The sequence below is a fragment of the Bombyx mandarina genome, chromosome 21, assembly GCF_030267445.1.
Source record: "Bombyx mandarina strain Sakado chromosome 21, ASM3026744v2".
In the NCBI taxonomy this organism is placed as follows: Eukaryota; Metazoa; Arthropoda; class Insecta; order Lepidoptera; family Bombycidae; genus Bombyx; species Bombyx mandarina.
The window spans coordinates 13504859-13530202 of NC_143227.1; the positions used below are offsets into that span (position 1 = coordinate 13504859).

General features: G+C 40.0%; 2 protein-coding genes across 2 annotated transcripts; one reads left to right on the forward strand and one right to left on the reverse strand.

The window, feature by feature from the left end:
- Positions 1-198: 198 nt before the first annotated feature.
- Positions 199-15468, forward strand: Mat89Ba (nucleolar protein 6 Mat89Ba). The gene is made up of 14 exons (XM_089736381.1): positions 199-350; positions 476-1538; positions 2050-2323; positions 2788-3009; positions 3901-4005; positions 4430-4572; positions 5462-5650; positions 5841-6011; positions 6834-7134; positions 9711-9964; positions 11922-12130; positions 13526-13711; positions 14463-14564; positions 15304-15468. The coding sequence occupies exons 1-14, from the start codon at positions 339-341 to the stop codon at positions 15433-15435; spliced, it is 3363 nt and encodes a 1120-aa protein (XP_089592507.1). The 5' UTR covers positions 199-338; the 3' UTR covers positions 15436-15468.
- Positions 15469-16234: 766 nt separating this feature from the next.
- LOC149500521 (alpha-galactosidase MYORG) lies at positions 16235-25138 on the reverse strand. Its single transcript, XM_089736382.1, has 9 exons — positions 25010-25138; positions 23807-23929; positions 21987-22196; positions 20267-20927; positions 20003-20195; positions 19170-19279; positions 18622-18877; positions 17764-17920; positions 16235-16480 (listed from the first exon to the last, which is right to left on the reverse strand). Exons 1-9 carry the CDS (start codon positions 25026-25028, stop codon positions 16293-16295), a joined length of 1917 nt encoding a protein of 638 aa, XP_089592508.1. The 5' UTR covers positions 25029-25138; the 3' UTR covers positions 16235-16292.
- Positions 25139-25344: the final 206 nt, after the last annotated feature.

Genomic DNA, 25344 nt, shown 5'->3' on the forward strand with positions numbered 1-25344 from the left:
ACTTGTACACTTTCATAGGTGATAGAGGGATAATTCATCACCATTATTATATATGTATAAACTCGAAGAGACTTTAGATTAACAAAATAAAACAAATCATACAAATTCGCTCCTCGCATTCCCGCCACTTTGTGGCTAGGTTTTTTATTATATAAAATATATACAGAGGTATGAGCTAGGTTTTCTTTGCCTATTCATTGGACATTCTCGCTGTCAAATGATTGTCAGTATTGTCACATGTTTGAGGGACGATACATGCTGTCTTGTACTGTTTACAATTTCATAACCTTAGATGTGTATACTGGAAATATGTATTAGATAAATAATTCTATATAAAAATGGTGAAACGAGTAAGTGCTTGACATACCTACATCAATATTATTATTATTCAATTAAACTGTAAAGTTCCGCATAACATTGCATAGTAAAATGTTAATTTGCATGGTATTTGATTGTTTTCATTACATTATTTTAGAAAAATGTCTCAATTTCCGAAGACGACGGGGAAAGTGGATTAGTTAATGAAAACGGAAGAGTAATTTCTGAAGACAAGGAAAAGAAAAAACGTATAAAAACAAAAAGCTTATATCGACAGCCCACTGTGAATGAACTGAATCGGCTCCAGGAGACAGAGACCTTGTTTAACTCGAATTTGTTCCGACTGCAGGTAGAGGAAATACTACAGGAAGTTAAAGTTAAAGAGAAAGTTGAAAAACGGTTTCTACAATGGTTCACAGACTTTAAGAACCACTTAGACAGTATACCTACGGATGATATAGAGTATGACTTAACTGAACACACATTAACAAAAAAAATTAAAGTCAAACTACCTATCAGTGAAGAATTGAAGAAGACAAAATGCGTCTTCAAATTTCATAAGTTTGAAACCGTTGATATTGTTGGATCTTACGCATTAGGTTGTGCGATTAATTCGAAATTAGTAGTTGACTTACAGATTACTGTACCGTCACAAACATATACCAAGAATGACTCAATTAATTATAGATATCACAAAAAACGTGCAGCCTACTTAGCTTATATAGCATCTTATTTGTCCAAAAGCGATATAATCATAGATTTAAACTATTCATTCATTAATGGGTGCGAAACAAAACCTATATTAATATTAAAACCAGCCGGTAAACTGCAAAACCATTTATCGGTTCGAATAAATTTAGTATGTGACACTGACACATTTAAGTTACATAGATTCAGCCCTAAACGGAACAATTTACGGCAATCTTGGTTGTTTTCGACAACAGAAAGTGAAGAAACTGATTCGCCAACACCATATTACAACAGCAGCATATTATATGACATTATAGCTTTAAATAATGAAAAGCTGTTGAGAGATACTTTACTGAACAGTGAGAATTTGAAGCAGGCTGTGGTGCTACTGAAGATTTGGTTGCGTCAAAGAAACATACCTATTTCAGGCCAAATAGTTAATAACATTGTTGTATATTACGTACAAACAAAAAGAGTAAATAACATCATGAGCAGTTATCAGATTGTAAGGAATATTTGGATAGCATTGAGTAAGTCGATACAAAAGCTGTAGTATAGAGAAACTGTTTGATTAACAAAACATATTTTGACTGATGCTACATGCTCCTATAAGTATTGGCACCATAGACTTACTGATTACTAATTAAACATTACATTTTACAAACAAGCATTAAGACATTAAGCAACCTTAAGACTGCAACAGTTAACTCACTGACTGTAGCTATAGCCATACTCATAGTATCACAGAGATTGGTCAGGATTCTGTTGTAACAGAATAATCTTTAAATACTACTATTTACTACACTATTTGTAAGTCTGTGCACATATTTTTGAAGGTTACCATATCCACACGAATGAATTGCTGCAGTGGTTAAAAACTTCAAACTTAATAAATTAAATTGTAAGAATAGTTTTACTAATAAATACTAGATTTAATCATAGTGTCCTAAATAAGATTTAAAACAGGTGGGCCTCTTTGGATGCCTAAAGAAATGTCTATACTACATACTATTAAAATTGTAAATAATAAATCAATTTTAGAAACATCAGAATGGGACAAGAAAGGTATCTCACTTTGCAAAGCCGCAGATGCTACTCCATCCCTTGAAGAATTCCACCAAAACTATCCTATAGTATTCATAGACAGCACAGGATACTACAATATATGCTGGCAAATTTGTAAAGGGACATATTACGCACTGAAGAGAGAATGTGCCTTAGCTGTGGAAATGCTTGATAACGTGAAAATAAATAGTTTTATACCACTCTTTATGACACCAGTTAAAATGCTCATGAAATTTGATCATATATTAAGGTAAGTTTATTTAAGTACTTACATTTTTTTCTTTATTACAAAATAAACCTTGCATCTTAAGAGCTACATATGTATACAGATGTAACAACTGGAAAATCATGTGAAATATTTAAATCCAAACTTGATTTTATTCTATTTGTTTCTAAAACAGAAATGAATGGTAGGAAAATCATTGTAACCAACAGTTGGTTTTTATGTATCACACAATATGAAAGAAATCAGTTATGATTAACTGTAACTTTTTTTGCTTTTGTTGATAGGTTAATGAGCTCACAATTCATTTTTCTTTACGAAAACCGACTTTTGGCCGTAGATCGCCATTTAATTCAAAGAAACATTGCAGGACATTATTTTAGTTAACTGACATTGAAAAATGTACGGATGATGTGTACTGCTTTAACTGAAATACTTTATGTAATTAGCATCGTACTATTGAATAATACTAGAGAAACATTGTATTTCAGATTTAAAAATATGGAACTTCTTAAAACAGCAGTACTTGATAAAGTATCGAAGGATGACAAATTAAATTATGGCTTGGATCGACTCATGCTTGTCACTGACACAGTGTATTCATTACTTGCTAAAGGACTCGGGGATAGAGTTCATTTGATACTGCAGATGGTAGAAGCTGACTTCACATGGCCTGTAAAGAAAGTATTGAGTGCAGCTAAAACTGAAAGCTGGTAATTAAATTAAATTATTAAAACACTAGCGTCCCGCCCTCGCTTCGCTTCGGAAACTGTAATTTATTATTGATTTCTCCACTATTTAATGGATGTTATTATACATATAAACCTTTCTCTTCAATCACTCTATTAAAAAAAAACCACATCAAAATCCGTTGCGTAGTTTTAAAGATTTAAGCATACATAGGGATATAGGGACAGACAAAGCGATTTTATTTTATACTATGTAGTGATGTAAATGTTAATTATGGCTCCTAGCGGTTAGTGCAAATTTAGGAATACTGGTTATTGGTTTATATTGTCATTGAAAAACATGCGTACCATGTAACTCTGGTCTTAAACAGTCAGCATCGTTCATAGACAAAGGTCTTGGTTAAATTTGTTATAATATTTAAATAACTCAATATGATCTAATGTTTGGCACATCAAGACGTACACTGAATGCAATATGTGATGTCATAAATGGCCAATTGTTCTGTGTGACATATGGTGTAGGATAAGCTTGTTGAACAATCTGGACTCGAATGAGATCACACATAATGAAGTCGCTTTACCCATTTTATAAAAATTGCACAGCATTTAACAAAGTTACAGCTTTCCTTATTCTGAACAGAAATTTAACTAATACTTAATATTATATATTTTTTAATAGTTCATTTCTGAATAGATTATTTTATTTATTTATTCTATATAAACAGAAAAAATTAACTATTTGATGAGTGTAGGTTCAAATTGTGGAATTCCTTGCGGATAAATTAACATGCGTACATCTTTTTTACACAAATTATATACATAATATATAGTTTGTGCATATATAATTTATACCACGACCACAATAAGTTACATCAAGTCTGTTCTCATGCTGTCTCCATTGACTCTCTATTACAGTTACGAAGAAAAATTAGCATTTGGTCTGATCCTGAATAAAGATAATGCTTTAAATCCTGTCGAAAAAGGTCCCCCGGCCAATTTGCCTGAAGCATTGGAATTTAGGTGAGAATAATATTTTGATGTTCGACTCCACAATATTTGCAAGTCCATCGTCTTGCTTGCTCCAAAAGTCCAAGCTTGATGAGGATTTCGCCCGGTTCGTGTCCCCGTAAGTACTTCAGGACCCTCAATGTGTATGAGACCAATTAAGTTCACAAAGACGAATTGACGAGACGACTGCGTTCCGATATACGTTATTAAAATTTTGCGGCAATGATTCTGATTCGCGGCAGAAATAGGTTGGTCTATGGCCTTTTTTTTTCTTTTTTTCTGGTCTGAATCTGAATCTCCTACGAGGTCCCCGCGCCTAGGGGGCGTGATGGTCTGCAGATGTTGAAAGGAGACCGCGGGCTCAAGGATGTTTTAGGGCGGGTTGGACTATTGCCCTGCCAGTGCCAAGTATATTTGCAAAAACCTGATATTACAGGACGTTCTGGGGAGACAAATCCGAACTACGTCGGTTCCAAGACGGCTCTATAACCGAGACCTGCGTGTGGGAAGGAGAGGCTACAGCAGAAAGGAGAGGCATCACTAAACAGATAATTAACTATCTAATGGATTTTAAGTATGGTGAGGTATTTTTAATTTGCTTTAAAATGGGTGTTTTTTTTATTTTATACTAGCTGACCCGGCAGACTTTGTTGTGCCTCAATCGATAAATAGGCAATAGACAAACAAAAGGAATCCGTCCGACGGGGGACACATCAAAGGAAAAACAAAATTGTTATATTTTTTTTTAAGAGCATTTTCATATTTATCTACCTTTTAAACCTTCTCTGAACTTCCACAAATAATTCAAGATCAAAATTAGCCAAATCGGTCCAGCCGTTCTCGAGTTTTAGCGAGACTAACAAACAGCAATTCATTTTTATATAGGTATATATAGATTTTATAACATGAGTTTTAATGTCCGTTATGGGATGTTAATGCTAGTCTAGAACCAGCAGGGACAAGTCCGAGGTACGATCGCGAGTAAACTTTGTTATTTCTTCGTTGTTCTTTCCTAGTATCTAATTTTCCTTCAAACTAGACAGATATATCCGACCATAGATAGTGGTGATATTTTATGGACCCCGCGAATTGGTGACGCCGTCTTGCCTATTTGTTGCCTTTTTATTGACTATTGAAGCGAAACTTGTTTAGGTGCGTTGAGAGTAAAATTTCAACTCGCGACAGATTCGTTACGGCTAGAGAGAAAAAATACAATTTAGGAAGAACGAGAGTGAGAAAATAGAGAGAACGTCTCGCGAACCACTCGACCGTGGAGAGGACAAAGCGAGCTAGGTCATGTCTCTTATACACAGCATTTCCTAATACAAGATAAATTTGTTTTAAGGATGAAAAATGAAGGAAACCACAATACTAGACACCGCAAAAGAAGTTTCAATTCTTTCATTAGCACCATTTTTTTTAAATGAAATTAAATTGTTATATTATTATTTGTATACCTTATTTTCAGGTGTGAAAGGTTCAGATTTGTTTCACGTGATGGATCAACTGGACAGCGTGCTGGTCCGCAAGCAGTACGCCGGGGAGTCCAGCGCCCATTGCGAAGAGGCCTGCCTCGACGTGCTCAGAGCATTCGATGAGCTCAGGAGGGACCTCAGGCAGCTCACCGAGCTGCCCTTGGACATCAGTGCTGTTTACGGTATGGAATACATGTCACAAGCTAAATATTATCGCAACGTGTTCACTGGTGCGTAGATACCACAACTTGTCCGTCACTGCCCATCACTGCTCTTGAGACGTGAAGTTTGGCTTGAGGTTGACCTCACGTCTCAAGGTGGGAGGTGAGGCTGACTGAGGCACAATGGCGTGACGGAGTCTTCTGTCTGCAGGCACGTCGTCAGTGTTCAGCTACAGCAGGCCGGTGCCCCCGGTGGCCCGGCCCGCGCCCCGCCAGCCGTACCGGCGCGCCGGGGCCTGTCTGCTGAAGCAGGCCAGCAGGCGGGACGGGCTGCCCTCGCTGCCGCACTACACGCCCGTCTCCAGAGCCGTCATCGAACTTGGTATAAATTATTCAATACTAGTTGACCCGGCAGACTTCGTAGTGCCTCAATCGATAAATAAAAGACCTAAACTTTTGTATAAAATAAACTTAAAACAAACAAAAGGAATCTGTCCAACGCGGCGACGGGGGACACATCAAAGGAAAAACAAAATTGTTATTTTTATTTAATTCTGAGCATTTTCATATTTATCTTCCTTTTAAACCTTCTCTGGACTTCCACAAATAATTCAAGACCAAAATTAGTCAAATCGGTCCAGCCGTTCTCGAGTTTTAGCGAGACTAACGAACAGCAATTCATTTTCATATATGTATATAGATAGATAGGAGAAAAATCGTGCGTGCGAAGGTGATACAAAAGGGTGGTCACGACCCTCAGCAATGAGGAATACGACGCAAGGAGGAGGATATAGATAAATCAAAGATGAGATAGACGCAGTATGAAGAGTTGCACAGACACGTTATTTTTCGAGTTCAGTTATAAGGCAGGCAGAACTACGCGGCAGGCCTAGTCGCTTTTAAATGTGACTCGTGTTTTTACAAATAATGTTAATTAGATGAATAGTTACAAAGTGTCTATTTTGCCTATTGCTGGTTTTTTTTTATTGCCTATATCCAATATTATCTGATTCCAATTTAGATGTGATAATATTATCTGTAGAGTAGAGGTTGACACCTCAACGTTAGGATGTACTGCGACCCTTCGAGTAGGTACCACCAACTTGCCCATTTCTGCCGCAAAGCAGTCATATGTTTCAATTTGAAAATTAATACAATAGAGACTGTCGCCCAGTTACTCACCCACCCCTCCCCCCGGTTCCAGGACACAGCGGCAAGTGGCCCGGCGACATTGAAGCCTTCCGCTGCCTGAAAGCCGCCTTCCACCTCCAGATATCCGACCGCCTCACCGAGCAGTACTCGTTGATAACGCACGCGTATCCCTCCCACGTGGACGTGCTGAAGAACGGCCTGGTCTTCCGCTTGGCCATTGCTCATCCCAAAGAAATAACTCTTCTGAAGAGGGAGATAGAGAACGGTGTGGTGAAGCATAAGGACAGCGAGGAGAGTGCGCGGCTGCAGAGGGACACGCAGCTGATGCCGCGGCTCAGGGGCGCTCTGCACGGGTGAGCCGGACTTCTTAGTACAGGAATTCTGCACCTACAGGAAATAGCATTAAGAGATATATTTGTGAAAATAGCGGCTAAATGCATTCCGGCTTGAAGGGTGAAGCAGCCGTTGTTACTATACTGAGACCTTAGAACTTATATCTCAAAGTGGGTGGCGCATTTGCGTTGTAGATGTTTTTTTTTTTTTTTTTTTTTATTGCTTAGATGGGTGGACGAGCTCACAGCCCATCTGGTGTTAAGTGGTTACTGGAGCCCATAGACATCCACAACGTAAATGCGCCACCCACCTTGAGATACAAGTTCTAAGGTCTCAAGTATAGTTACAACGGCTGCCCCACCCTTCAAACCGAAACGCATTACTGCTTCACGACAGAAATAGGCAGGGTGGTGGTCCCCACCCGCGCGGACTCACAAGAGGTCCTACCACCAGTAATTACGCAAATTATAATTTTGCGGGTTTCATTTTTATTACACGATGTTATTCCTTCACCGTGGAAGTCAGTCGTGAACATTTGTTGAGTACGTATTTCATTAGAAAAATTGGTACCCGCCTGCGGGATTCGAACACCGGTGCATCGCTTCAACACGAATGCACCGGACGTCTTATCCGTTAGGCCACGACGACTACTTAACGTCTATGGGCTCCACTTAACATCAGGTGGGCTGTGAGCTCGTCTACTCACCTAAGCAACAAAAACAAACACCATTTTACTGAGATTGTATCTCATCCCATATCATCTCATTACATTTAATTTCATGCCAATTGATTAATGTTTCAAATTAATCAACTTCATTTCATTTCACTTCATGTTATGTACCATTTTTTTTTTATAAAATATTAGACTGCATGGTATGGATACCTTTGCCTTATAAATAGCATTAAGAAATATATTTGTGAGAATAGCGACTGAACATGTAGCGTCCGGTCACCGTCCTCTTCGAACCCGTCGCTTGCGACGAAGGGCTCGACGTGTAAACTGATCCATAGAGAAACAGCCCACTGAATTTCTCGCCGGATCTTCTCAGTGGGTCGCGTTTCCGATCCGGTGGTAGATTCTGCGAAGCATGACTCTTGCTAGGGTTCGTGTTAGCAACATTTCCAGTTTGAGCCCCGTGAGCTCACCTACACGCGTTAGGCGAAGCTGAAATAGCCTCTCAAGGCTATCAACAGAGGCAGGGAAAAAATTTAGCGAGAACGAACTCTTACTATTTCTATCTCTATGCTACCTCTTTTGCAGCTAAATTTAATAGTGATGACGTTATAAACCAATAGCTTTGTACTTATTTGATAAGTAATTTTTATTGAACAGTTACTAATTAATGTCAAATGTGTGAAAGATATCCTATTTAACAATGGCTAGTTGTCAATATATTGCTTGTGTTGGTTATGTTGTTGTCTACTTATGTGGATACCGTTGTTTTTTTTTTCTGTACCATGTAATTTTATTTTTACTTGTAATTTTTAATTATTATATGTAATTTTGTTTTTAATAGCCAAAGCTATGTACATTATTAATACGGGTTTGCTGAGTGCACATACCATTTAGATTGCAATCTAGATTAGATCTAGAGGTATTGCTTGTACGGTTTAGCTAATATTTATTTATTTATTTATTTATTTAGACACCAACAGCAATACACACAAAACATTCAAGCTTAAAATTAACATTTATAAAATTAAGTACTGGTATGTAAGCCAGTTACAGGCATGTACAGCAATCTCTTATAACACACTATGACATGTTACAGCAATTTTACAAGCAGAGGTTAAATTTAAATTTTAACAGTACGAAAAAAAAAAAAAAATTGAAAAGAACATGAAAACAAGAGTTAACTTTCTTTTTTTTTTTCTTGCTTAGATGGGTGGACAAGCTCACAGCCCACGAGGTGTTAAGTGGTTACTGGAGCCCATAGACATCTACAATGTAAATGCGCCACCCACCTTGAGATATAAGTTCTAAGGTCTCAGTATAGTTACAACGGCTACCCCACTCTTCAAACCGAAACGCTTCACGGCTGAAAATAGGCAGGGCGGTGGTACCTACCCGTGCGAACTCACAAGAAGTCCTACCACCAGTGATTACGCAAATTATAATTTTGCGGGTTTGATTTTTATTACACGATGTTATTCCTTCACCGTGGAAGTCAATCGTGAACATTCGTTGAGTACGTATTTAATTAGAAAAATTGGTACCTACCCTCGTGCGGGATTCGAACACCGGTGCATCGCTACATACGAATGCACCGGACGTCTTATCCTGTAGGCCACGACGACTAACTATTTAACATTCTCCCATTAATTACAAACAAAGGAACTTGGATACTAGTTTATTTTTGAGACCAGGACACGTGTCGTTAAAAATGTCGATGCCGTCAATTAATCCACATATTTGGACTACAAATCTTTGATAAAGGGGAATATTTAAGGAGGTTTGTTCTGCTTGCGGGAGTGTAGAAAATTTTAGTGATAGGATGCCGTGGGTAGTGATATGGAACGCTTAAGTTGATTTTACTGTAATAATTGTAATTTGTTTTGTGAATTAATAAATTAAAAAAAAAAAATATTCCCATAGGTTGCACCAAAAGTACCCGGCCTTCGGTCCGACGGCGTGTCTGTTCAAGCGCTGGCTGTCCTCCCACCTGCTCTCCCCCCCGCACTTCCCCTCCGTGACGGCGGAGCTGATGGCGGCGACCGTGTTCCTCCACCCCCAACCCTTCACGCCCCCCACTCAGCCCACCATCGGCCTGTTCCGGGTCCTGAGGCTGCTGGCTGCAACCGACTGGACGAGCGAGGTCTTCGTGCTCGACTTCAATGATGATCTGACCCGTGAGTAGTGTTTATATTACATAATCTAACAAATGCCACGCACGCACGCACCCCCCGCTACCCCTCCGACACGTCGCGCTGCCTCGCTGCTCAATGGCTCGATAGCCTGTGCTCCGGAAACGGATATACAGGGTGGCCCATAAGTCCTTTGAAAAGTAAAATTTGAATAAAACGAACAGGGCGCGCGTGAGCGGTGCAGGGGAAGCGGGGGGAGTAACTTCGGTTTCTGGGAATTTAGTCGCGATGGAGCGTTTTACCGGAGCGGACCGTGCGTTTTGTGTGCGCGAGTTTTATAAAAACGACAATTCGGCAACCGTTGCGCGGCGTAAATTTCGAGAACACAAAGGTTTACACAACTTTGACGACACTCCAACTCTTCAAACGATTAAGAACTGGGTTGCTAAGTTCGAGGAGACCGGTTCGACGTTAGATAAACCGCGGTTGGGTCGCCCAAGGACGTCACGTACGGAACAAAACATAGACACAGTGACACAGTCTATTCGCGAAAATCCGACACAGTCAACTCGTAAGCGCGCCAGAGCATTAAACGTATCCAGGACATCGTTACAACGGATTTTGAAGAAAGATTTACATATGCACCCTTACAAAATTCAGTTGGTTCAAGAATTAAAGGAAACTGACGGTATTCAAAGACAAAATTATGCGAATGAAATGTTGAATCGGTTTACTTCCTTCAATAACATAATGTTCTCTGACGAGGCTCATTTCCATCTTAACGGGCATGTTAGTAAACAAAATTGCCGCTATTGGAGCCCCATCAATCCAAAACTTGAGCATCAGAAGCCCTTACATAGTCCGAAAGTGACTGTTTGGGCCGCTATGTCAGCCCATGGTATCCTAGGGCCTTACTTTTTTGAGGATGGCAGAGGGCGCGCAGTTACTGTTACGTCGGAGCGATATGTGGCTATGATCGAAGAGTTTTTCATACCAGAATTGCAAAACTTTTCAGGCTTTAATGCCAGGACGTGGTTTCAACAGGATGGGGCCACTTCTCACACCTCTAACACTGCTATGCCCGTTATCCGTCAACTTTTTCCTGGCAAAGTTATCTCTAAGAGAGGAGACATTTCCTGGCCTCCACGTAGTCCAGATCTGACCCCGATGGATGTTTTTTTGTGGGGCTACCTTAAGGCTAAAGTATACGACACAAACCCGCGGTCAATTGAGGCCCTAAAAGAAAACATCCGCAGAGAAATGACAAGCATTTCAGCAGTGACGTGCCGCGCAGTCATCGACAATTTTAGACGTCGTTTGCAAGAGTGCCGTGATCGCAACGGATTACATTTAGGAGATGTTATTTTCAAAAAATAATTCCCGTTTTTTAAGCTTTTTATGTAAATAAAAATTTAATTCATAATGTAATTAGTTTTATTTTAAAAATTTTTTTTTTCATATCAAAGGACTTATGGGCCACCCTGTATTTAATGACGGTTTGCAGTTTTTATTTTCCTACCTAAGCTTAAGAGGCTATTTCAGCGCAATCTTAACTAGTAGGTGAGCTCACGGAGCTCAAACCTGACGACGTTGTTAACACGAACCCTAGCAAGAGCAGTGCTTCGCAGAATCTACCACCGGATCGGAAACGCGACCCACTGAGAAGATCCGGCGAGAAACTCAGTGGGCTGTATTTATGGGTTAATTTACTGGCAGGGCCCTTCGTTGCAAGCGATGGGTTTGGCGAGGACGGTGACCGGTGCTTGAGTTACCTAAAAGCACCGTTAGTAGATCGGGAAGATCCGAAATGACGTGCTTAGGGCGGTTTGCAGTGATTTATAGCTGTTGCTAGAAATTACTTAAGCTAATCTTATCAATACCTTACAATTTTTTTGGTTATACTGTTAATTTGTAGGAAGACTAAAATAAATAAAGAAATAAATTAATGGAGAAGTACATACATGTTTGTTTAAAATATTATTGTTTAATAAATTGGCGACAGGTGAACAGATAACAGAGTTGGAGCAGGCGGCGCGCGCCGACCCGCGCGCCCGGAGCGTGTGCATAGTGACGGCACACGAGCGCGAGGTGGGACTCGCGTGCGAGCCCGGGCCTCCGCCCCCGGCGCTCCGCAGGGCGCAGGCGCTGGCCGCGAGCGCCCTCGTCTACCTCGAGAACAGCCTGCTCAATGAATTCAATGACAATCTGCTCGTAAGTTTAATTTTAACTGTAACGAACACTAACATCCTGTACATTAATAGGCAAAAGTTAAATTATCTGTTAATTATTTGGCATTCTTTAAAAAAACAAGAAATAGATTGAATAATATGGGATGAAATTGTAATGTATTTGGTCCCAAATTATCGTCTGTTCTCAAATTATGCATAATTTTTCTTATATCCAAATTCACATTTCCTCAAAAAATAATCCAATTTGGAACAACACAATATATTATACAGAGTGCTCCACAAAGAGTATGTTAAGCCATTCTATTATAATAATCAATTCGACGAAAACAAAACCTCGCGGCAGAAGTAGACAGGATGGCGGTACCTAACCGTGCGGACTGACAAGACGCCCTTGAAAAAATCCCAATAACTTGAAGTTGCTTTCGGAAATCTAAAGAAAGGCAGCAAACGCGATGGTGCCGCGACCTAGGTCACGTAATGTCAGCCGATTGAAATACACGCACCGTATACACCCCGCTAGCCGATCCAACTGTGTTTGCACGCCAAAAAGCTTCTTTTGTTTTTGTAATAAACTTGAAAATTAGTAACGTTTGCCGTAATAAGTTTGAAATTAGTTTTTAAAGTTGAAGCTTAAAATTATTTTCATCTAGTTATTAACGTGGTTACATTTTTGTCGTATCCGTTGTTTGAAATGAGCTGAACGAATGTGCCTATCTCGTACTGACGCGTAGGTATACTTAAAGTAGCGTTCTAACGGTACTTTAGATTGATCAATTCAGGGCTGTCATCAAACCGTTGAGACAATTAATAAATTAAATAATAAGAAGTCGTCGTGGCCTAAAGGATAAGACGTCCGGTGCATTCGTTATTGCGATGCACCGGTGTTCGAATCCCGCAGGCGGGTACCAATTTTTCTAATAAAATACATACTCAACAATTGTTCACGATTGACTTCCACGGTGAAGGAATAACATCGTGTAATAAAAGTCAAAAACCCGCAAAATTATAATTTGCGTAATCACTGGTGGTAGGACCTCTTGTGAGTCCGCACGGGTAGGTACCACCGCCCTGCCTATTTCTGCCGTGAAGCAGTAATGCGTTTCGGTTTGAAGGGTAGGGTAGCCGCTGTAACTATACTGAGATCTTAGAACTTTATATTTCAAGATGGGTGGCGCATTTACGTTGTAGATGTCTATGGGCTCCAGTAACCACTTAACACCAGGTGGGCTGTGAGCTCGTCCACCAATCTAAGCAATAAAAAAAAAATTAGTTTTTGTATGCAACTATTAATTACGATCTAATTTTTTTGTCATTTTTAACGTCATATTATATTGCAGATGCTTTAGCCACGTTTTAGCCTGATATTCCTTTAGTGGGACACCTTGTATATGCCAAATCCGAACTTGTATCCCCCCAGCCCATGTTCGTCCCGAGCCTGTCGGAGTACGACGTGCAGATCGTGCTGCACCCCAGCCTGGTCCCCGAGCGGGCGGAGCGGGTGTGCGCCCCCCCGCGCCGCCGGCCCCCCCCGCCGCACGTGGGGGACGAGCTCATACCGGTCGTGGACTTCCATCCCGTGCTCACATACCTGGATGATTTAAGGGTTAGTATACGATTTAACTCTCTCTCGTCATCATCACTACATAGTATAAAACAAAATCGCTTTTTCTGTCCCTATATCCCTATGTATGCTTAAATCTTTAAAATTACGCAACGGATTTTGATGCGGTTTTTTTATAGATAGTGTGATTGAAGAGGAAGGTTTATTTGTATAATAACATCCATTAAATATTGGAAAAATCAATAATAAATTACAGTTTCCGAAGCGAAGCGAGGATGGTTCGATAAAATAGTTAGTTGTTAGATAAAATTGGAAATATCAAAATTAACTACGCAATAACTCGCCGCGCAATTTACTTTTATTGTTCTTTTTTTATTCACATCCGAAGATATCTAGTATCGTTAGGTCTCAAGTATAGTTACAACGGCTGCCCCACCCTTTAAACCGAAACGCATTACTGCTTCACGACAAAAATAGGCAGGGTGGTGGTACCCACCCGCGCGGACTCACAAGAGGTCCTACCACCAGTAATTACGCAAATTATAATTTTGCGCATTTGATTTTTATTACACGATGTTATTCCTTCACCGTGGAAGTCAATAGTTAACATTCGTTGAGCACGTATTTCATTACAAAGTTGGTACCCGCCTGGGATTCGAACACCGGTGCATCGCTCAACACGAATGCTCCAGACGTCTTATCCTTTAGGCCACGACGACTTCAAGATGACTTCGACATGAAGACCACTTTCATACGAGGTCCCCATCGAAACTATAAACTGATTGTTCCTCAGAGCGCCTACGGTGACTTCGCTGTGTTCTTCCACGACCTGTACGGCGGCGAGGTTATCGCGGTCTTGTGGAAGCCCGACGTGGAAGAGTACAAAGATTTCCAGGTACGCACCTTACGTCAGAGTGACAGCTGACAGCTCGATGTGACATTCCCAAGTCTATGTCAATTTGACATCTGATAGTTCTGTTCTCTTGGACATTGAACCAATAAGGAATTTTTGGCGGGAACGCGAGGAGTGCAGTTGTGTGATTTGTTTTATTTTGTCTATTTAATGTTTCTTCAGGTTTAAGTGTGTAATAAAGGTGGTTTATTAACTGTTTAATATCCGGGAAAGTGCACAAATGTGGGAAAATGAAACAAAGTCGCTGGACGTGACTTCTCGGGATCCTCCAAAAAGTCCACTGAAAAAGTCTCAGTAAATGACCACCATTTTACTGAGATTATATGTCATCCCATATCATCTCATTTCATTTCACTCCATATTATCATTTATCATAAAAATAAGAATATAAAGTAAAATAAGACACGACTTATAAAGGTCTTAGTTACCAGGTCATAAAATCACTTTTTTTTTTTTAACCAATAATTGTTTTATATTGAATTGCGTGACAGGTTGTCATCTATACCGTATAGATGGGTACCGCCATTTTGCAAATTTCAGCCGCGAAGCTGTTATGTGTTCCGGTTTGACATAATATGAGAGATATTGAAGCTATTTAAAATGTTATATTTGATAATTTGATATTGTGGATATTCGTCTTTATATCTCTAACGTTAAGAGATATTCTCCAGTGTCAGTAGGACCTGTGTAACGCCTAACTAATGCATTACTCCCGTCTCAGGCTCTGAATGCGAACGCTTTAATACCGGAGACAGTGGACGGCGAGACGAGATACAAAGTGAACAAAGAAGCTATAGTTGAGGACTTTAGAATCCTAGGACAAGGCCTGGTCAAGAGTGTTAATGTTTTGTGATTGTGTATTGAACCCGAATATAGATTTTTAATATATGTTGTTTTATTGACTGCGATGAGTAGCTCGGTTTTTTAATTGCCTTTGTAGGCAGACGAGCATACGGCCCACCTGATGGCGAGTGGTTACCCTGGACAGAGCCAAGCCGCTGCCTACCGTTAAATACTCTCCACAGTTTGAAGAAGGACATGTCATAGCTCTCGGGAAACACCGTGGAGGGGAGCTCATTCCATAGCCGGATGGGGCGTGCCAGAAAAGATCTCTGGAAACGCACTATCGATTTGCGCAGCGGTTCCAGATAATATGGATGAACTCTGCTCCGATGGCGGGAGGTGCGATCGGTAGTCCAAAAACACGAAGGGTGCCGGCCAACAAGTAGGGACAGGTAGGTAGTGTCTACCGTGGGTGGGCGGATTACAGGTACCGAAGCAGTGGGTAGGGGTTCCAAGAGGGGGACCGTCGGGGGCGGCGTCACGTCGTGTGTCTATGGGCTGGGTCGACCTGGCGTACCCTGGGCTCACTCGCACAACCAAAGCAAAAAATAAGTGTAAATGTGACTACGTTTATTTATTTATTTATTACACTTCATGTAAAATTTACATTGGCGGACTTAATGCCTAAGGCATTCCCTACCGGTCAACCAAAGGTAGTGCAGAATAAATAGTGGTAGGTGCAATGAAATTTATATTAAGTTACAAATACATACACATTATATACATAATAGGTTGGGGAAAAAGTCTTTTCGCATTATAGTATGTATGACCTAGTAGTTTAGTGTTTAGATAAACAGTAAAAGAAAAAACAAATTGACAAACGTTTAATGGTTGAAATAAATAAAATATAGATTAGTTGAGAAAATATTAAGTCCGAATGAAATAAGGTAAGGTGTCTAAAGGCGCCGGGTATTTTCTTATCCAGTCGCCTCCGGGGAACTCGCGGGCGGGGTCCCCCTGCGCTAACCACGTCCCCGGGGGCAAGTACACGTCACGCGACCTCGCCCCCCGCTCTAACACCGGGGCCACCAAAATCCTCTCACCCAGGAGATATTCTGGAAACCAATTATATTTAGGGACTAAAAAGATAATTCAACGAAAATTCGCTTACAAAAAAGTTGTCATTTTAAATGAAAGATCCGCCCGTAAGTGGCTTGGTCTAGTTGGAGAAGCTGACAAGCATGGTCATGCTCAAAGACAAGTAAAGTGTTACTGTTCAACGTTTGAATATTTGATAACTAATTATTATTTTTTATGCTTATTTGGGTGGACGAGCTCGCAGTCCACCTGGTGTTAAGTGGTTACTGGAGCCCATAGACATCTACAACGTAAATGCGCCACCCACCTTGAGATATAAGTTCTAAAGTCTCAGTATAGCCAATGGAGACCACTTCGAATAAGCTTTTTATACTTTAAATTGTTTTATATTTATGTATTAAACTAACACACTGTAAAAGTAATAAATGTTATTTGCAATAGAATTTTTTTTCCTTTGTCACAGTATTTATGGCCAGACTAAGTAGTTACAAGGGCTGCCCCACCCTTCAAACCGAAACGCGTTACTGTTTCACGGCAGAAATAGGTAGGGCGGAGGTACCTACCCGTGCGGACTCACTAGACTACTACCATATATTTTGTCTATATAAAGGATTTCTTGACTTCATTTCTATTCCTTACGTTTTCATGCGCATATAACGAACGAATAGTATCGTAGAGATCTAGCATTTTGTTTAACTTAGAAGCCCATTCAATTTCTCGCCGGATCTTCTCAGTGGGAAGCTTAGATGTGTGGACGAGCTCACAGCCCACCTGGTGTTAAGTGGTTACTGGAGCCCATAGACATCTACAACGTAAATGCGCCACACGCCTTGAGATATAGTTCTAAGGTCTCAGTATAGTCACAACGGTTGCCCCACCCTTCAAACCGAAACGCATTACTGCTTCACGGCAGAAATAGGCGGGACGGTGGTACCTACCCGTGCGGACTCACAAGAGGTCCTACCACCAGTTTCCGATCTGTTGGTAGATCTTGCGAAGCATTGCTATTGCTAGGGCTAGTGTTAGCAAATTCTCTCAGATTGAACCCGTGAGCTCACCTACCCGTCCGCGCATATCCGCGCGGTAGGCAGCGGCTTGGCTCTGCCTACCGCGCGCCGCTGCCGCTCACCATCAGGTGGGCTGTATGCTCGGCTGCCTACAAAGGCAATTAATTTTTTTTTATCGGGAATAGCCTCTTATGCTACCAGCGAATCTTTCTTGCTAAGAAAATCCCAAGAGTTACATAAGCTACTAACATCTTATCTATTGTTAATCTTAATACATCAATAGCAGTTCTTACCATCCCAAATATCATAGGCTGTGGTATCGTTGGGCGCGATCCACCATATCGGAGGGTTTACAGGAGTACCGTCCAGGGTAGCTTGCTTGCAGGCGGCCACAATGTCGACCGCGTGCTTCGCGTGGAGCGCCACGTATTTCTGGCTAATTTCAATTGTCTACAACATTTTAAGGTTCATACAATTGTAGGTTCCATCACTAAATCGCGCACACAGTTGGAACAGTAATACAATCAGCCCTTATTTCCGTAAAAGTCCGTATTTCTTTTGTACACCAATCTGGGCTCTGATAATCACTTGACCACCCATCTATGGAAATCTATATATTAATACGTGAAGCAAAAACTTTGTACCCCTTTTTACGAAAATTGCGCGGACGGAGGAGTATGAAATTTCCCACACTTATTTATAATATAGAGAAGGAGTGCAGAATACAATTTTTTTTAATTAGGCATTAAAATACAATAAATCAATTAAAAAAAACGTTACACACACTACCATGTATTTGATCCACACACACGCATGCATATCTACTATTTGTATATTATCAAATTTTTCATAATGCTTAAAGTCTGCGGTCAAATTGAGAATAGATAATTATTATGGTTTGTCTTTATTAATATTTGTCTAAACTGTAGTCTTGGCGAAATCTGTGATTATAGAAGCATAATTATAGTATCTGACAATAGAATCACAATACTGTACAAACTTATAATTTTAATTAATTATGGTTGAATTTCGACTACCAGGGGACTACTAGTAATTTAAATTCGGCCCAGAACTAACAAAAGAATACTTTTTCAATCGTCTGAAAAGTCCTTAATTCGATTAGAAATAAACATGTTTCAGTCAATTAGTACCTCATTATCGAAGTCCCAGGGTACATAACTGAACTGCATGCTAGGCATAAACGTTGTGGCTTGGAGCCACCTGATGAACAACTCTTTAGTCGGTGGTTCGTTGTACCCGTTTCCTCCGATCATGTCCGGTAAGACTAGGGGGTAACCATTCATGTTCATCTGCAGCAAAGTGGTGACGACGGTCGGAAGACCATTCTCGAAGGTCCAGTAGCTGTCCTTGTCTATCATTCGCACGAAGACCGGGAGGTCTTGGGTCCTGGAAATATTAGTTAACCATATTTTTGCGTTTTTATCGCTACATTAGGAGACATACTGAGTTCTGCGTACATTTTGGAGATTAATTAGTATATAGAGATTTTTTTGTTACTGCCCTTGTAGTGACCTGGTAGAACAGTGGCGCGTACTAAAAGTACAATAAGTGTTATGATTTCTCAGGAAATTGTTTGGAATTTGAAGTCATAATTTGTCGAATGTCATTATGTATTTGTTAAATTGTCAAAACACGTAATTTGATTTACAAAGACTATATCCTAATCATGAACACGGACCTGTATCCAGCTCTGACTTCTACCATCGGGCCGAACTCAGCCACAGCCCTCACGTAGTCGGCAGTGATTACACCAGGTTGGTCTCTGATGTCCCCTCGAAGGACGGGTATCTACAGCAACAAACATACACGGTGTCAGCGGTGAGACACTCCCGAAAATGAAAACAATCGAAATTACTACTGGTATCCTTTGATGTTGTCTCAAAAATCGATTCCGGAACATTTACGTTTTATTAACATCCACGTACCATAATGACAGTATAGCTAAATGGAACGATAATTTAATAAAAAAAAGGGTGCGTGTACTTATGTACGCGCGTAAGAAGTTCTACTTAATTTTTATTAAATTTATTTCTTTTTTTTTATTTAAATTTTAATCAATTTGAAAAAAAATCGCTTATACAACATCCTCAAACACGCATATTGGACATCCCTTTTCTTGACATCGTATAAATTCGGTAATTCTCGGTACGGTTCGGAAAGTTCACCTGCGGCTATATTCAGACTCGCCAAGTTACGTCGGCCGTATTGTAATGAGCGATTTAGTGGGCAACTTCATGCTGTTAATTTTGTGTCACGGTGCGCGCGCATCGTAAAATTTCACTCTCATCAATTTTTCATAACGCGCCTAAAGAAGTATAACTTCAATAAATGATAATATATTCATTTCTAAATAGTAAATTATAGAGCCAATTTCTATGCTAAAGTGTTATTTAAACGTATTTTATGTTTCACATAAAAGCTCTTTTTCAAAAAAAGGTGAAGACATTACATTTCCAACCTACGCTTGATAGAACTAAACTAATGTAGACATTTCATAATAACGGTGCTTACTTGTGGAGACCAACTCGATTCTCCTCCGTCGAATTTAAAACTGTCGATTCCATTAGACTTTTGAAGAGCGCGCAGCCTGTCCACGTACCACTGGCGGGCGTCAGGTTTGGTGAAATCAATGTATGCCGTAGTGGTGCCATTGTCGTTCCACCAGCTCGTTTCCACTGAACCGTATTCAGAAGAAATTAAATAGCTGCAAAGGAATTACGCGTATGACTAATTTGTTTATGTAGCGCTCACACCAAACTAATTCTATTTTCTTACCCCTTCGCTTTGGCTTCAGAATACCACGGCTCGCAACCTTTGTTTATAAATGGATGGGTCCAAAGCGTCACCCGGAAACCTTTAGCTTTGAGTTTTCCAACCATATCTTTCATGTCGGGAAATCTTCTAATATCAACAGTTTGGGAACCATAACAAATCTCCCATAGATCGTCAAGTTCCATTTGACTATTAGGAAAACCATTTTTATTTATTTCATCGGCGAATTTTAATACAACGTCATGGTTCACGTCCCTTTTGTACCTGGCCCAGGTAGACCATATAGGGTACTTTATCATTCGCTCATCAGGAATCGCTTTGGGCTTGTTCAAATATTTCTCTAGCGCGAATTCGTGGGCCTGTTTGACGTCACCGAAGATGCCTAAAGCGTATACGAGTTCGTTGCTCTCTCTTTTCATTGAATACGGGGGTCTGATCTGAGCTATGAAGCAAGCGGCATTCTTTTCTAAGTCGTTTTGGTCAATGAATAATGGGACTTTTTTGTCGAAATAATAAAATATGCCCTGGGAGTTGAGCCAGTAAGGCTCGGCTACAGCACTGTTGTCGGCTTCCTTGGTCACATAGGAGTAATTCGGGAGAACGAGTCTCTCGATGGGCCAGTATTGGCGTTTTTGTTGCGGGCCTCCATACCAGCTGTCGGTGCCTTAAAGTATTTATATTTATTAACTACTAGCGACCCGCCCTCGCTTCGCTTCGGAAACATGAAAACACACATGAAACCAAAAAAATAAATAAAAAAAAATAAAAAAAAATAAAAAAAAAGTAGCCTATGTACATCAGGGACAATGTCGGCTTCTAATGGAAAAAGATTTTTTCAAATCAGTCCAGTAGTTTCGGAGCCTATTCGAAACAAACAAACAAACAAATCTTTCCTCTTTATAATATTAGTATAGATACTGGTGGTAGGACGTGTTATAAGTCTGCACGGGTAGGTATCACCACTCTGCCTATTTCTGCCGTGAAGCAGTAACGGATTTTGGTTTAAAGGGTGAGACAGCCGTTGTACTGTTAAAAGTGAGACCTTACAACTCGTGTCTCATGGTGGGTGACGGCATTTACATTGTGGATGTCTATGGGCTTAGTGGTTACCACTTAATATCAGGTGGCCTGTCAGTATTCATTTGATTATTTCGATAAATATCTCATGTTTATCTCATATATGTTGAATAAAGTCAAATAGAACCAAAAAAAGCTAGTGAATTTGTTTCGCCGGTTTTTTTGGTACCAATAGTTGAATTTACTTAGGTATTTAAAATTACATCCAAAATAAAATATAAATATTGAAATACAATTTTGAATATCAATACGTTAACTTTAACCACAAGGTTCACTCTTCGAGTGAATAACAATGACAACGGCTTAAGGTTCAAATAAACGTCCTGTCTTCATTATTTGCCTACGCATGACGTGAGTTAGATGTAATTAAAGTCCAATCGTAAAAGTATTTTAATAATTTCTACGCGTACCCGGAAATTTTACAACCTTTTTTTATCCTACCTAAGCTGATAGCCTTGAGAGGCTATATCAGCGTCACCTTAACTAGTAGGTGAGCTCACGGGGCTCAAACCCGACGACGATGCTAACACGAACCCTAGGAAGAGCCGTGCTTCGCAGAATCTACCACCGGATCGGAAACGCGACCCACTGAGAAGATCCGGCGAGAAACTCAGTGGTCTGTGTCTGAGGGTTTTACAACCATTACCGAGATTAGCACAGTCTTCCAGTCGGGTGTTCTTTTTTGTTTTCCAAGCGATCGTCAGTAGGTGTCCTTTCCTCTCACCCACGATATGCTCGACATTGATTCTGACCGTGGTGTCGTTTTTGAACTGGATCAATACGTCGCCGTTCTGAACGATGTCCTTTATGCCAGACGTTCGACGTCCTATGACTGAAATCACTTCTGAAAGGCCTCCTGTCGAGTTAAAGTTTGTTTAGCGGTTTTTAGGATGAAATAATGCAGTTCTTGCATAGCACAAGGCTGCTCTGCTTCCAACGTATTCGTACTTCGGTCATATCGCTCATAGAGACCCGATAACTTAAAGAAGCTGATGGTAGTTGGTCAGGTTGACGGGTGCAGATCACGCGGACGCTCACCTACCCGCTGGTCTGGTCTAGTATAGACGCTCACCGGCCTGCCTATAACCGAGGCTATAAAGACCGCCGAGGAAAGGAAGACGTGGGGACTTCCACGGTGAAGGAATAACATCGTGTAATAAAAATCAAACCCGCAAAATTATAATTTGCGTAATTACTGGTGGTAGGACCTCTTGTGAGTCCGCACGGGTAGGTACCACCGCCCCGCCTATTTCTGCCGTGAAGCAGCAATGCGCTTCGGTTTGAAGGGTGGGGTAGCCGTTGTAACTATACTAAGACCTTAGAACTTATATATTATGTTGTAGATGTCTATAAACTCCAGTAACCACTTAACACCAGGTGGGCTGTGAGCTCGTCCACACATCTAAGCAATAAAAAAAAGGCGGGGAAGCATTGTGCATCGAATGGCCAACAGTTCAAACTAGACACGACCTGCACCAATGAAAAGAATCTACTCAGAAGAAGAAGAAGAGTGCAGCTCTTCGTAACGATTGTACTCGACCTTGGTATTGAAGTAGCTAAAACTTGGGTAAAACTCAAATCTTGGAAATGAATTTATTGGAACTTCCGCATTCAAATCAACGTGGTATCGCTGCACATCAGGTAGACTCGTCGATTGTTTCAAAGACCCCCAAATTAATTCAACGACTTCACATTCGCCTTAATCTTATCTTATATTCTTATACCTTTAAACGAGCAATTCTTGTGTATATATAGGTATATATATATAATCTGAATCTCGGAAACGGCTCCAACAATTTTTATAAAATTTAGTTTACAGGGGATTTCGGGGGCGATAAATCGATCTAGCTACAATTAATTTTCAGAAAATGTTGTTTTATTCGTGTTTTCAATAATCAACTCTTCCCGACATCTATTGGCGAATAATATGACTATTTTTCATAATTGAGAGCAACTAACTGCTTTAAAGACACAATAACACTAAAGCTATTTCAGCAGATGGCGTTGTTAAGCCAACCGAAGTCAATGAGTGTTTGGTATAAGGTTAGACCAAGAAAATTAATTGTTAATTTATGTTATTTGTGTCATTTTAACTCACGTGTTCACTTAAGAATGCCTAAATGATCTTGGTATATTTCATCATTTTATCAATATGTAATTCGTATTTAAATAATATTTCTAAAAAAACAATTTATCAAAAAAAAAAGAAATCCCGAGCAAAGCTCGGTCATCGTCTAGTAACTACTTATTCCTAACTGTACCCCTATAGACTAAAACACCCAGGTTGTTTGCGGAGGCCACGATTACCGTTTTCACATAAAATCCGTAACCCCAAACCCAAACTAAATGCAGACCCGATCAAGCTTCTAACAAAATTACACTATGTTCTAACAGGTATTCATAGATAAATATACCAAAGTTAAAGTTATTAAGGATCTTAACAATTTCACGTAAAAAAATACTTACTTCTATTTAAAAGTATGTTAAGTCCTCCATGTGGGTTGTCTTGTAGCCTCACTGTGACGTCAGTCGAGTCTATGAGTGATATGTCTACAGCATTGACAAATACTACTGTCGATAACAGTAGTACTAAAAGAAAAAGTACATTTTATTTAGTTTTTTCTTTAGTGATGGTACCTACCCGTGCGGACTCACATGAGGTCCTACCACCAGTAATGTTCTAGCAAATATGTTATTTCTAGCAAATAAGTAATAAAATCGTTGTGGCCTAAAGGATAAGACGTTCGGTGCATTCGTATCTAGCGATACACCGGTGTTTGAATCCCGCTGGCGGGTACCAATTTTTCTAATGAAATACGTATTTCACAAATTTTCACGATTGACTTCCACGGTGAAGGAATAACATCGTGTAATAAAAGTCAAACCCGCAAAATTATAATTTGCGTAATTACTGGTGGTAGCATCTCTTGTTAGTCCGCACGGGTAGGTACCACCACCCTGCCTATTTCTGCCGTGAATCAGTAATGCGTTTCGGTTTGAAGGGTGGGGCAGCCGTTGTAACTATACTGAGACATTAGAACTCATATCTCAAGGTGGGTGGCGGCATTTACGTTGTAGATGTCTATGGGCTCCGGTAACCACTTAGCATCAGGTGTGCTGTGAGGTCGTCCACCCATATATGCAATAAACAACCGCCAACTGCCGACTTGACTTGATCGGTCCATCGCATGGACAGCCTTCCACGCGGTCTGGTGCCTTCTACTTTGCCCTGAACGACAAGGAGGTCTATGGAGTCATTTTCTTGCCGGGACATATGTATGTCCAAAAATGATAGTATGCACGATGCACTTAAAAATATCTTTAAATCCTTAAATATGTATGTGAATTTACGAGTATATGATAGAGATTATATATAGATATATGTGTAAATTTTATATTATTATCATGATATAATATTGTGTACGTTGTTTATGTGATATATATAGGTTATATATATACCGTGTATGTGTTTGTATATGTATGAAGTATTATTATCAGTTTGGTTATTTTCACATTAAGTTATTCGCCTACCACAGGATTCTCTACACCACCCTTGGTTGACTGGTAGAGAATGCCTCGGGCATTAAGTCCGCCATTGTACTTTTGTGCATTAGGTTAAATAAATAAATCGGTATAAGCGAATAAAGCGAAGTAAAATAAATTACTCACAGAATATTTTGGCGTTCATCGTTGACTGTAATCGGATCGCATCTGAGTGCAGACCACTCCTGATATGCTGTTTTCATTGTGCCACAATTAAAACAGTACGTCGTATTAAGCTGCTTCTCTAAGGACACGTTTCTATTTGTACTCACTGAAAAGTGTCTATTTTATAATGCAACATACTAACTTGAATTTTTACAATTATTAATGCCCTTTAATTTTCCCAACCATTCGAATAAATTACATAATATTATGTAATGATAATAACTATGAATAAATAAAAGTTTAAAAAAACTAACAAAATACGCTTTTTTCAATATATTTTTTATAATATTGAATTG

Bases quoted from the DNA above. Each gene is read 5' to 3' on its own strand.
- Mat89Ba (XM_089736381.1), top strand. The intron at 9,965-11,921 runs GTGAGTAGTGTT...AATTGGCGACAG, and splicing joins CTTCAATGATGATCTGACCC to GTGAACAGATAACAGAGTTG. The intron at 13,712-14,462 runs GTTAGTATACGA...ATTGTTCCTCAG, and splicing joins CATACCTGGATGATTTAAGG to AGCGCCTACGGTGACTTCGC.
- LOC149500521 (XM_089736382.1), bottom strand. The intron at 20,928-21,986 runs GTAATGGTTGTA...AAATACTTTAAG, and splicing joins GGAAGACTGTGCTAATCTCG to GCACCGACAGCTGGTATGGA. The intron at 16,481-17,763 runs GTAAGAACTGCT...ATTGGTTTCCAG, and splicing joins AGCCTATGATATTTGGGATG to AATATCTCCTGGGTGAGAGG.